The sequence below is a fragment of the Adelges cooleyi genome, unplaced genomic scaffold, assembly GCF_023614345.1.
Source record: "Adelges cooleyi isolate 19-005CV unplaced genomic scaffold, UGA_ACOO_1.1 ACOO_flye_CR_arks_rails_tigmint_CR_PRNA_651, whole genome shotgun sequence".
In the NCBI taxonomy this organism is placed as follows: Eukaryota; Metazoa; Arthropoda; class Insecta; order Hemiptera; family Adelgidae; genus Adelges; species Adelges cooleyi.
In genome coordinates, this window is record NW_026096352.1 from 4,385,241 (window position 1) to 4,397,618 (window position 12,378).

Genomic DNA, 12,378 nt, shown 5'->3' on the forward strand with positions numbered 1-12,378 from the left:
TTTAAAATTGTGCCACGATCAATACTTAGAAAATATTATGAAGAATCCAAATATTTTTTTTTTAATTTCACTAGGATTATTTTTAAGAACGTACTGATCGAGATAGAAACATGTGTTTTATACAAAAATAGAACCTGTTGCGTTATAGAAGTTGAAAAAACAATGAATATCAAACTAGATTCCTCTATTCTGTGTCATTATATATTATGTTTAATATTTTTAACTTAATGTCAAGTTTTAGTAAAACATTGTTAATACAGTGCACCTTACTAAATGCTAGTGTAGAGGCCACTTAAGTATAGTTACATAAATACGTTGTTGATAGTTCTACAAAAAAGAACACAAGGCCAAACAGAATATTATTATCGAAATAGTTTATTTCTTCAGTTATATATTACATAAGCAATATTATTAGTATAAGTCAACATAAGCTTTCATATTTAGTGGTTAGATTAGAAATAAAAAAATACATGTTGTTAAAATTCGCTATTTTTTAGTTTATATAATTATAATATTATAGTGATTATTTTAATAGTATTTGAAAAATATAATAATTATGATTGTATAATATAATTAATAAATTCCTTTAGCCATTTATAAATAATTAGGCCAAATAAATGTATAGCTATATTAAATGAGAAATGTACAATAATAAAGAATATAAACTAATTATACAATGAATATAAATCGAACAGGAATAAGTAGGAATTGTTAAATGTTGTTGATAAATATAGCAAACAAATGAGGCATATTAAACTGTGTCGATTATTTTTGTTACCAATTACAAACATTTTAAATATTTATTTCATTGTAATCTTTATTAGTTAAAATATTTTTTAAACATTATGATAGGTCTCTCTAAAAAGATTGTATTAAAAGGAAGACATTTTGTGGGTGACAATCTTTGCTATAAGCTTTAAGATTCCAAGAAAGAATAAGGTCCTCAAAAATCGATCCATCCAAACCAGTCTACAAAATATATATTATAACATTAATTATTAAAGCTATTAAATAATAATTTTTAAATTTATGTATTTAGGTATATTTTATAAAAAAATTATCATCACTTTTTAAGCGTTTTTTTAGCTTGTAAGTTTTTGTGTGGGTTTGTGTTGAATAGATACTTTTGGGTTCCGATAACGCTGTTTTGGAAAAATTTGTCTACATCTTCATTTTCAAATTTAAAATTGAAATCCTCTTGATTTACTTCCGGTATGTGGTTTAGTAATTTTAAAAAATTGTTATTCTCAAAAATCCACGATTTTGTAGAAAATCTTGACAATGCTATTGTCGCTAAATATATTTTCCGTTGTAGTTTCGTCAAGTTCCTAAACAGCACACAAAGAATAGGTTAGATATTTAAAAATTGGTTTTTATTTTTGATTCTTTAGGTTTTGCGCATAAGAATAAATTAATCATATAATATATTTTATTAATACATAAATTTGTTAATTATTAGCTGTTTTGCCTAGTTAGGCATTTTTAGTTTAAAACTATGCTAAATAATCATTAAATTCTGAAGAATAAAAGGCCGTCTTCGCAGACTACAGCTGGACCACACGGTTCTACTATACAGGATGTGATCGCAAAATGGGCTTCTCCAATTACTAACTTTGGATCGTGTTAATATCTAGAATAATACCCTCAAATATGTTATCCATCAGGTTATATTTTTTTTTTCGTTGAATCCAAGTCTGGTAACTTTTTACATTAACTCATTACTAAGGTTGTTCTTATTCAAATAATCAAGTATTGAATTAATAATTACATTTTATGCATTATGACGCATTGTAATTTAAATTTGGCAATTACTAAAATTTGATCGGTAATCGCTATTTTATAGCTTTTTTACTTGAACGTGGAATTACAGTTTTTTTTAATGAATGAAGTAGTATTCTAATATGCTTATAAATGGCAGAAATTACAACTACAATAGTACGATGTGGTCTATCATGGTCTACCGACTTCAAGAAAAAGCGATACAAAGACAATACAAAATTGCCAACTTTTTTAAACCTGTATAATACAGATATATACAGTATAATAAACAATAAACATTGGTTTTGCTATTAAAATTCGTTTTTTAATGAACTTGCACTAATCCGGCAGTACTCTATTCTGATATCTGCCGAATTACCAAAAGTCCACTGTATAGTATAATGTGATCTACTATAGTCTACCGATTACTGTAGTAACAAGTAGACAAACAGTAAAAATCGTACATTCAAAAGTATTTGACGTTACTTGAAGACACGTAATTTTGGCACGCTGTAAAATACATAGTAGGATCTATGTTTTTTGAAATTTTAAATTTTAAAACCCATCGGCCAACTTATACTGAAAATGTGAAAAATGGTAGTCCCTGTTTACATAAAAAAATCCTTTCACGAGTAAAATTTAAATTTGTTTGAAGTTTTTCAAAGTAATTTCAAAGACTAACATTTTTTTTGCTCCCTGACATATGATTTTATAAGAAGAAATTCAAAACTGAAAATACTATAAAAAAAAGCTATGTATATAAACAACTTTATTTGAAAAACTAGCGGACTGCTCACTCCGTAGTTAAATTCACTTGTTCTAAAAAATGGCAAATCAATAAAAACACGTAATTTTTGACAAATGCTTTGATATACTTTTAAACTAATAATAGGTACTTAGATTACTTACACAGAATGTTTTTTTCCTGAGACTTTCATTGCAAAATCAATAAGCATGGCCGGAAATACTTGTTGCAATAAGGACAAAACTGTAAACAGTAACACGGAACTTGTTACCAAAATTCTAGGACGCCATAGCATTTCATCATATGGATTAATCATGAAGTATTTCACAGCAAGTTGCAAAATTTCATTAACCTTTATAGATTTTTTTACGGACGAACAATTGTATATTGGCAGATTGTTGTCTAGTGGGGTGCTAAAAAAAATAAATTATTTTCAAAAGTAGTTTTTGTAATAATGAGGGGTTCGGATGGTGTTCCAGACAAAAATAACGTGATTAAATTCTTGTGATTAAAATTTGACTTGTCCAAAACTTTATCGGGACCCTTGATATTAATTTTAGGCTAGGTTTTAAATAAAATAAAATAAAACAGTAGAAACAAAATGATAGACAGCACACGTTTTTTGTCTATCACTGTTTTATAATAAGTTTAGAGACGTTTTCTAAAAATATATAAAATTTTTGTTTTATGTCAAAGTAGATGTATTTATTCGCTTACACTATACAGCCCCACTACTGAGTAGCATAATTACAAAGTAGAAGAGTGTTATTTTCTTAAAAAAATTTTTTTATATTTATAAAAAGTCACATTAAATTAAATAACTAATGATTTTGTGAAAAATGGCTACGTATACCTCTTTCTGGGACCAACTTGTTTGGTAGTATTAGGTCGGCAGCCAACTATAAGCCCAAAAATGCCCAATCTAAACCGTCTAATCCCTGTTAGGTGGGAATAATGAACGTTATTAAACGTCAGAGAGAGAATTAATTTTATGAGCTCAAGTGTTCTTGGCAGCTCAGTGGCCGACTACCCCCATTTTCCCTAGCCAAGTCCGTCATCGCTAACTACAAATAAAAAAAAAATAAAAAAATAAGGGTTATAAAAATTGTAATTTTATAAATCTTTTTAAAAGGTATTTAATATGGAAAGACTTATTAAGAGTATCGCTCAAAAAAATGTATTGTATATTTATTTGTAAAATGCTGTATTATACAAAATTGTAGATTTTCTTTTTAGAGACCTTTTGATTTATGTTATTTTCCAATATTTAAATCGTTTTTATTTTTTAAGAAAAATTTGTTAAACTATTTATTTGGTTATTAACCTGTTTAGAATTGTAGTAAATTATTCATAATTTAATTAGTTAATTAAATATTTACCTTACAATTTAAGTTTAAAACATCGATAAAGCTTTGAAAAATACTTAAAAGGGTAAATATTTAGTAATTTTATATAAATAGTATAGTAAAATAACATAAGCAAAAATGTTTTCAAAAAGAAAAACTACAAAATTTAAATTATCTTAAAAAAAATAAGTTATCCTTAATGAATCACCATGCATATATAAATATATATAATACATATTATTCAACATTTTTTGAGATGAATTAAGTCAAGTTGTCACCCAGCCCCATCCTATTCATGCTCAAAGTGAGGTTAGGGTTTTATTATGGCTGAATCCCAATGCATTGTTGACAAAAATCTTTAGAATAGATCCTACTTTATAGACTGTTTTTTGTAGAAAACAATATTTTTTTTAGTGTACTATAGTAATTTACTCTAATCTAAACTTAGTATAAAACAAAAGAACCAAAACATGTTGATGTTATTTAGCATGCTCAAACTGATAATAAAATACATCATATATTCAATTATTCGGGTAATTATTAAAAAAAATATATTTATTTTTATAATAAAAACCAAAAGTAAGCTCAGTATTTTATAAACGCTGAACATAGTTTACTGTTAGTACTGTGTACATAGTGTACTGTATTATTTAATAATTTAACTATAAAATAAATAAGTAGGTGTACTTGTGAATTCCACGTTGATATGCCGCTAAAATCATAGCCTTAATCGACACGTCAACTGCAATAAAGTCTGGAGTTTTATTTTTATGAGCTAACGTTACTAGAGTAACGCCTTTACCACATGCTGTCATAAGTGCAATTGGTCCGTTGAGGTTATCAATCCATCCACTTATTGGATCTCGCAATGAAGACACAACTAGGTAATGTGCATATTATTATATTATATACAAAATGTTATTATAAATATACATATATATTATATGGGTATAGGTAATTATAGTATAGCTACAGCTATTGTCACATATTAATAAACAATAATATTATATATTAATGATTTAGTTTGAGCTGTATTCAAACATTAAAAGCCTTAAACATTATTGAAGGAATAATTAGTTTGTGGTAAGTAAACTCCATTGATAACAGATGAACAATGGTTATAAGCATTGCATTACAACATACAACTATAACTTGACATATTTTATAAAATTCAATAATATCTGTATACTCGTTGAGTTGAATTAAAATGAGAAACGTTAAATTTAATTTTTTTAAACCACCGATGAGCACAGTCGCAAATTTTATAGATGCTAAGGTAGGTTGCTTAACAGTTAGTTATTATTTTTATTATTCTTATTTTGTAATTGCTAATCGACTACCGCAGCGAATTGTCTCGTGTGACCTTTATATTTTATCGTCACATTTTAGGCCAAAAAATACTAGGTCTAGGTGTTTCCTGCATTAAGTAGTTACTTATTTTTTATCCGAATAGCCTCCCGAAAATATCTGATTTTCAAATTTGTATTAAAATTATTTGCTATAACTTATAATAATAGTATTTGCAATATTTTATGCTAAAATAACTCTTAACAAGAGATGATTAATTAACTACGTTTGATGGCTGTCGTCATATCTGTGGGTTCTCCTATATCAATATTATTACAGACTAAAGTAGCCCGTAGCAACAGCGCGGGAACCTTTGGTTTAAAATTTAAATACAATATTATTACCAACCGATAGATGGTCTGAATATAACCATTGGCATGTTGAACTTTTCCTCATCAATTATTTGTTCAGCAATTAATTTTGCTAGCGTGTATGTGTTTGGAAAATTTCCCAAAAACCTAAAACGATATTAAACTAAAATATCTATAGGATAATAAATTGAACGTAAGTCGCTAATTTTCTAGAAAATAATTGCAATATTTTAGTTTTCTTTTTCGAAGTACTCGAGTTTGTGGAATTTTGTAACAATATGTAATATTCAAACTTTTGTCTATTTTTTTTCAGAGCCCTATAAAAATTAAAAATTTTAATGGTAACAAATGGTTGACAACTAGTTTTGTATAATTACTCTAAAAGTTACCAAATTAAAAAAATTAAGACGCAGATAAATAAATGCATATAAAAGTAATACATTAATACAATAAAATGTATAACAAGAAAAAAGGTTGTAGCGTAATGTTTTTCCTCCACCCTTCCTTTAGTCCTAAATTTTTAACTTTAAAATTAAGTATCCAAAACTGGTTATCGACTAATCAAAATGTTCAGCAAAATATTCTTAATTTATAAAAACCAGTACAGTGGTGTCGGGGCATATTGGGGACGGGTAGGTCACAGAAATGATTATAGTTGAAAGTGATAAATTCACTTTTAAATAAACGCTTTAATGCAAATCTGTTGTTGGTAGGTTCAAACCAGTACGGTTCAAACCAAGCACAGTACAAGTAACAAGCACATAAAGAACGTATTATACGTAAGTGAGTAGGTAAGGGAAGACCAGCGTTCACAGATAAAAATACAAACATCGATAAAAGCATTGTACCTAATGAAAATAATTATATGGTTCAAAATTAAGTTTTAGTATTAGGGTAGATACGGATAGGGTTGTTCCGTGATCGTAATCGTGTTGTAATTAACAATATAATGAAAATGTTTTCAGACCCTGTTGACTGTTGATTCACTTACAGATAGCAACCTGGAAATTGACCACGGTCAAATTGTAATTTCCCCCTTTGTTGGGATTTTTCCTTAATAAAAAAAAAGTTTATAGTTCCATTCTAAATCAACTTTCGGTCCCAAATCCCTAAAACTTTGCTTGAAAAAGTGAAATAATGAAACAATTTCTATGCCTTCTAAAGTTGGTCAATGTTTATCGGTAATACTAATTACTATGTTTAAAGAATGATCTATATAAATTCAGAACTACTTCGACTATTTTTTTAAAAGTTATAGAGCATCGTAATTTTAAGTTGAAAATTATGTTGATATAATTGTTTGGGCGTTTTTCTCGATTTTGAAGGGAAAGGGATACCTTTTTAAATGTTTGTCCTAATTAAGTACCTTTTAGTTACGATTTCTGAATTCTGATCTATAGAATTGCTACTCGAAGAAATTGAATCAGCGGTTTAAAATATGTTATAGATAACATACAAAAATGTTTCCAAAAAGAAAAATTATTGAACTGCAATTATTTTCCTAGAAAATGAGTGTCATACGATGAATTGATACCCTGTATTAAATAATTATTATTATCTCTAAAACAAAAAACAATACCTTCTCAACTCTGCATCGAAGATAAAAATAAATGTTTGTATTTGACGTTTATGAATCGTAATATCACTTTACCAATTCACGTCTAATTTAAAATAATGAAATACGTTAGATAGATTAGTGTAGAAGGATTTAGAGGTAAAAGTAGATCGAAAAAGTAGCAGACTGATGTTATGTTATAAATTAAGGAGTAAGGTATGTGGAATAAACTATGAAATGGTGCTGGATACGATTTTGGATTTTGGAGAGGTATTATTTGGCTGGCAGACCGCATTTACAAGGGATAATGTGAAGAAAAAGAACATAAAGTTTTTTTATTATTTTTTAAACCATAAAATAATAATACCTATTCACTATTAATACTAGAGTTTTTTCGATCAATTATTTATAATTTTACTTAATCTATAGTTTTACTTAATACACGAATACCATGAAATCTCATTTGCCTTAGTGAATTACTTAAATTAACTTATTATAAAACCAGTTTGTATTATACAAGTAATTTCAAACCGTTAAACTGCAAATCAAATTATCGAATACTTCCAACCAAATAAAATCGGACTCACTTTTTTGCGCAAATTTCCGACAACTTTGGGTCTAGATTCTCGGCTATGGAAATTGCGTCCTGCCAGCCCACAGGGGATGGGTAAAATTTCTCGTCCACATAAATCCTATTACAGTTACAGTATGTCGTCGATACGTGCAAAAACACCTAAGCGCCATTAAATATTAATGTCAGTACTTAATACGGGTAAATATGTACCTATACATTGTATAGTGCGATCTAATCGACCACGATAAAACGAATCCACTGACCTTAAGGCGCTTCATTTGCTTTCCTAACTGAACGACTTCCCTGGTGCCTCTGACGTTCTTGATAATCGCCTCTCGGAGTGGCTCGTCGAATCGTACCGTGGCTGCTGCGTGAAACACGACCGAAACGTTCTCGGATAGCATCCGGTAGTCGACGTCGGACAAACCCAATTGAGGTTCAGTTATGTCCCCTTCAATAGGGAATAATTTCTTTTCGGCCAACCCGGGCTTTTCGTTTCTGAGTTTTTCAAACAGCTGCAATTATTTACCGCTAACACGTAAATAGGTACATTTATAAAAATAGCAAACTTTTTATTCGAAAAACTAAATTGGTTATAAAGAATCAAGACATGCAATTGGCATGGTTAAGAACTTGTATGCGCATAGACTATTTTAGAAATCTATCAGTTCTTCTGAGTAAAATATATACGTGACAAATAAAATTAATTTATGTGTTTTAAATAAGGAATTAATTATTATTTATTTATTAAATAATGTGTTCATTTAAAATATAATATTTATCAAGCCATTAACAAGGTCATAAGTTAAAAATTAGCCTTGGCCTCGCAGTTTGAAAACGACATAAAAAATCGACACAATAAACAATACAATATAACGACGCAAAATAGCGACACGAAATAGCCCAACTCCTGTTAAAATTGATTTGAATGCGCAAGATCATTTCGATGTGGTCGGTCCCTGTGCCTCATACCTCAGCACCTCTAGTCACTACTCATATTATGCTTCACGACTGAAATGGGCATAGCGGTCCCCATTATGTCTCTGATGCAGCGTTCTTATACACTGTGTAACATATAACATTAATATACCATCGAAATAATAACATGCAAACGTTTTTTTATTATAAGTTGTGTTTTTTTAGCTATTCCTTAAAAAAATTACATTGATTTCATATTAAGTAATTGTTATAGCGATAAAATGTATTTTTTGTTGGTGTTTATTTGAAATATTTTGTTTAAAAATAAAAACATTGGTCAATAGAAATCTCTAACCAAAATCAACTTATTGAACTAATTTATACAAGATATAATGATTTTATATGACATAATACCTAATATTTGTTTGTTCTACCAGTTTCAACATTACTTTTTTTTATAGGATTGTTGATTTGAGGGTTTATATTTAAATATTTTATTGAAAAAATTAGTTTGTATTGTTACATTAATTGTATGCAGAGCGATAGAATAGTTTTGGAAAATCGTCTGGAAAACTGTTATCGGTATATTTTAAATTTTCATTTTTAAGCAAAGTTTTTGTTAATATACTTGATGTTTTTTATTTTTCTGTAGATTTAACCTTTCGAGTTACTTTAAAATGGTACTATAAATTTCTTATTTTTTTTTGGTAGTCTTGTAACAATCAAAATATTTAATGTTTGTATCAAACAAATAAAAGTTTATTTTTATAAGCTACACACGGAAAATACATATTGGTCCAACTAAAATTAAGGTTATTATAAACCATAATACATTTTTAGTTGCCTTAACTAAAAATTTAGTTATTCCAACTATATGCATTTATTGTAACTATTATTTTAATTGATCTAAGTATTTATTTTTTTTGTGTACTTTACTTTTAAAAGCTTACTCTATTCTGTTTAATAAATCATGTTTTATTAATTTTAAGTTTAAAATCGTAAAAATGCACTCCAGTGATAAAATTTATACATTTTATGGTAGCTCAGTATTTTAACATTCGATATTTTTCATGATTTAAGTATAGATTATAAAAATAAGGAAATGGAAGGACATTTATAAAATCTTAAAACGTATCCATAATTCAATGTTTTCTGGGCAACATAGTAAATGTGCCTTTGATTTTTGTGCTGTTAGGGCTGTCACGGGAGTGATTTTCCATACAGATGTTGTTTTGTCATGGAAAGTGGATACCAATGAGTATTCATATTATTTATATATTTAAATGGTATGCATTTTCCACTGTTTATCTGTTTTATTATGAAATCAATTTGTAACGTCGCTATTAAAGTTTTAACATAATGTCAGCTATAAAGACGCGTAGCTACTTGACGCCATAAAATTGATTAAAGTAAGTCTGGTTTATACCATACAAAAATGATACAACAATTCCAGGGCTATTGGATATCGTTACAATACTGTTTAAGTGTTTTATACTTGTCGAGGTACTGTGTTACCCAAATTGCTATAACTAAAACATTTTTCTAGCACTAAAAAAAATATTTTAATAATATTATACTAGCTCATAAAATACTCACTAAAATATTTTGATGTTTATTATTTTTTTTTAATTATGAAAATCGTAAAACTAATTCGAATCAATTTACGATCCAGCGGGAAACAATGCTTACAGGTTTTCATTCTACAATTTTCCCAATTTGTATTTTTCAAAACAAAATGTTGTGTACTTACTGGTAAATCGATCATTTCTTTAATTCGGGTTTTCACATCTTTTCCTTTCCGTTCTCTTACTAGTAAATACATTTTTCCAATACCGGGACACGATCTTAATAACTTTTCAATCAGAACCTTACCCATAAATCCCGTGCCGCCTGTTACGAAGACGTCACATTCCCTGTAAAAATCCCTAATGTCCATAATTGCCTGCAAAAGTTATTTAATTATTACAACTGAACTCTTGAAAAACAAATTCTAATTTATAAGTAATCTATGATCTATCAAAACATTTTATAACTAGAAATTGTATAGTATATTTATAAATTGAAATAAAATTTATACCCAGTATAATTATTTATAACTTGCTACATTGACAGAAAAAAATACAGATAAAATGTTTAGAAAATATTAAGTAATATTTGTCTTGCTAATTTGTCCTACATAGTTCACCCATTAAAACAGTATATACCTAACTGCGTATTATGTTAAAGAGGCAGTATAATAGTATTTATATATTTATTTTGCAATTTAGTTAAATGATTAATAATTTTTAAAAACCCGTAGGCTCATTAGGTACCTATAATTAAATTAACGAATTATTGACTGTATAAACTTTATATTACACAATTAAATAATATCAATGGCTTACCTTAGTATTACTTTATAAAAAATATTCTTATTACATGTGCAACTGTAATATACAAAATATGGGGTTCTTAGAGTTCTTCTGACTTCTATGTATGGTGTTCTTTAATAGGTATACGTGACTGTTAAATATCACAACTGATTTACCATTTGGCTGTATTACTAATTAATGTACGTCAAACAAAAAAATGATAAATAAAATGCATTGTATTAGTGAACGAACTTCCTTAATTATAATGCAAAGTAGTAGCTCACGCAAATGTTCTAATTGTCATAATATTCTTCAATTTACTCGGAACATTAACAAAATTGTTTATAAAGCTATCAACTTCAAACCCTTATTTTCTATAATTTTTTTACGTTAAAAGTGAAAGTCTACAACAAATACTAATTTATTTATCGAGTACAAGCGGAATGCTAAAGAAACCGATTTATAAAAAATCAGAAAAACGGACAATATCATAATTCATATTAACTATTTTGGCACTTATCTTATGTAGAAATATATTTTTACGGCTTCTCAGTCGTCTGTTCTTTTTTTATATACTAATTTAAATTTATAATTTGTTCAAATCTACTCTTAATACCAGCTAGTAACTATTATTCAAAAGTACAATCTACAGCGCTATTCGAATAATTTATTGAAGTGGGTATCTAAGTTAGGTTACAAATAAATAAAAAAAGTAATGACATTTTTTTGTTTCATTGGTAAGTTTTCCCGATATATAATATATTTAAAATATCTTAGACTACTTCATATTTCATTAATATTCTTAATACTTCACATTTCTTTAATTTTTAATAAAACAATTAGAAGGAAATAATCAAATTGTGGTAAAATTTTAGAATTACTAATTCTATTGGCTACAATTATTCTCGTTTAAAAATGTATTAAAAAATAAATAAGTTTTCCAATAAATAAAAACTTCTTGTCAATTATGTAAATTTTAAATATATTAATTGATGTATTTTATGCCAGGAAAAGCTTTGCACTCAAAACAGGGAAGTGTAAGGATCCGAAAAATAAATCTCAAAAAAATAAATGTATGTTATAGAATAAAAAGCATAATTATATTTATATATTAACTGAACTATATTAATATAATAGCATGTGTAACACGTGTTAAGATCATTGCTAATATTTATAGTTAAATGCAAAATATATGAATATATGCGATATTAATTATTGGACTATTATAATACCAAGATGCTTATAGTAGGCAGAGTTGAGTAAAATGTATTCAATATTATAATAAATAGAATAGATACTCAATGTTATTTCATATTTGTAATAAACTCGATTTTTGAATATATAATTATTCGAGTGTTAATTTTACACATTTATAATTAGTCACTTAAAAACCTAAAACGATTTTATACAAGCAGTTATTTTATTTATCTCTGGACCTTTTCGATTTTATCAATAAGACCTACCTGGTTTACA

General features: G+C 27.4%; 1 protein-coding gene across 1 annotated transcript; it reads right to left on the reverse strand.

Moving 5' to 3' along the window:
• Positions 1 to 613: 613 nt before the first annotated feature.
• On the reverse strand, positions 614 to 11,087 carry LOC126844488 (putative fatty acyl-CoA reductase CG5065). Its single transcript, XM_050582730.1, has 9 exons — positions 10,939 to 11,087; positions 10,305 to 10,496; positions 7,900 to 8,151; positions 7,650 to 7,795; positions 5,545 to 5,654; positions 4,537 to 4,729; positions 2,668 to 2,916; positions 1,068 to 1,328; positions 614 to 969 (listed from the first exon to the last, which is right to left on the reverse strand). Exons 2-9 carry the CDS (start codon positions 10,488 to 10,490, stop codon positions 873 to 875), a joined length of 1,494 nt encoding a protein of 497 aa, XP_050438687.1. The 5' UTR covers positions 10,491 to 10,496; positions 10,939 to 11,087; the 3' UTR covers positions 614 to 872.
• Between the last annotated feature and the right edge of the window lie 1,291 nt (positions 11,088 to 12,378).

What these genes read in the sequence shown, in the direction of transcription:
- LOC126844488 (XM_050582730.1), bottom strand. Translation starts at nt 10,490, where the DNA reads ATGGACATTAGGGATTTTTACAGGGAATGTGACGTCTTCGTAACAGGC. An exon ending in TCAGGAAAAAAACATTCTGT is followed by an intron (nt 1,329 to 2,667) that starts GTAAGTAATCTA and finishes TGTGCTGTTTAG; the next exon opens with GAACTTGACGAAACTACAAC. An exon ending in GCTAAAAAAACGCTTAAAAA is followed by an intron (nt 970 to 1,067) that starts GTGATGATAATT and finishes TATATTTTGTAG; the next exon opens with ACTGGTTTGGATGGATCGAT.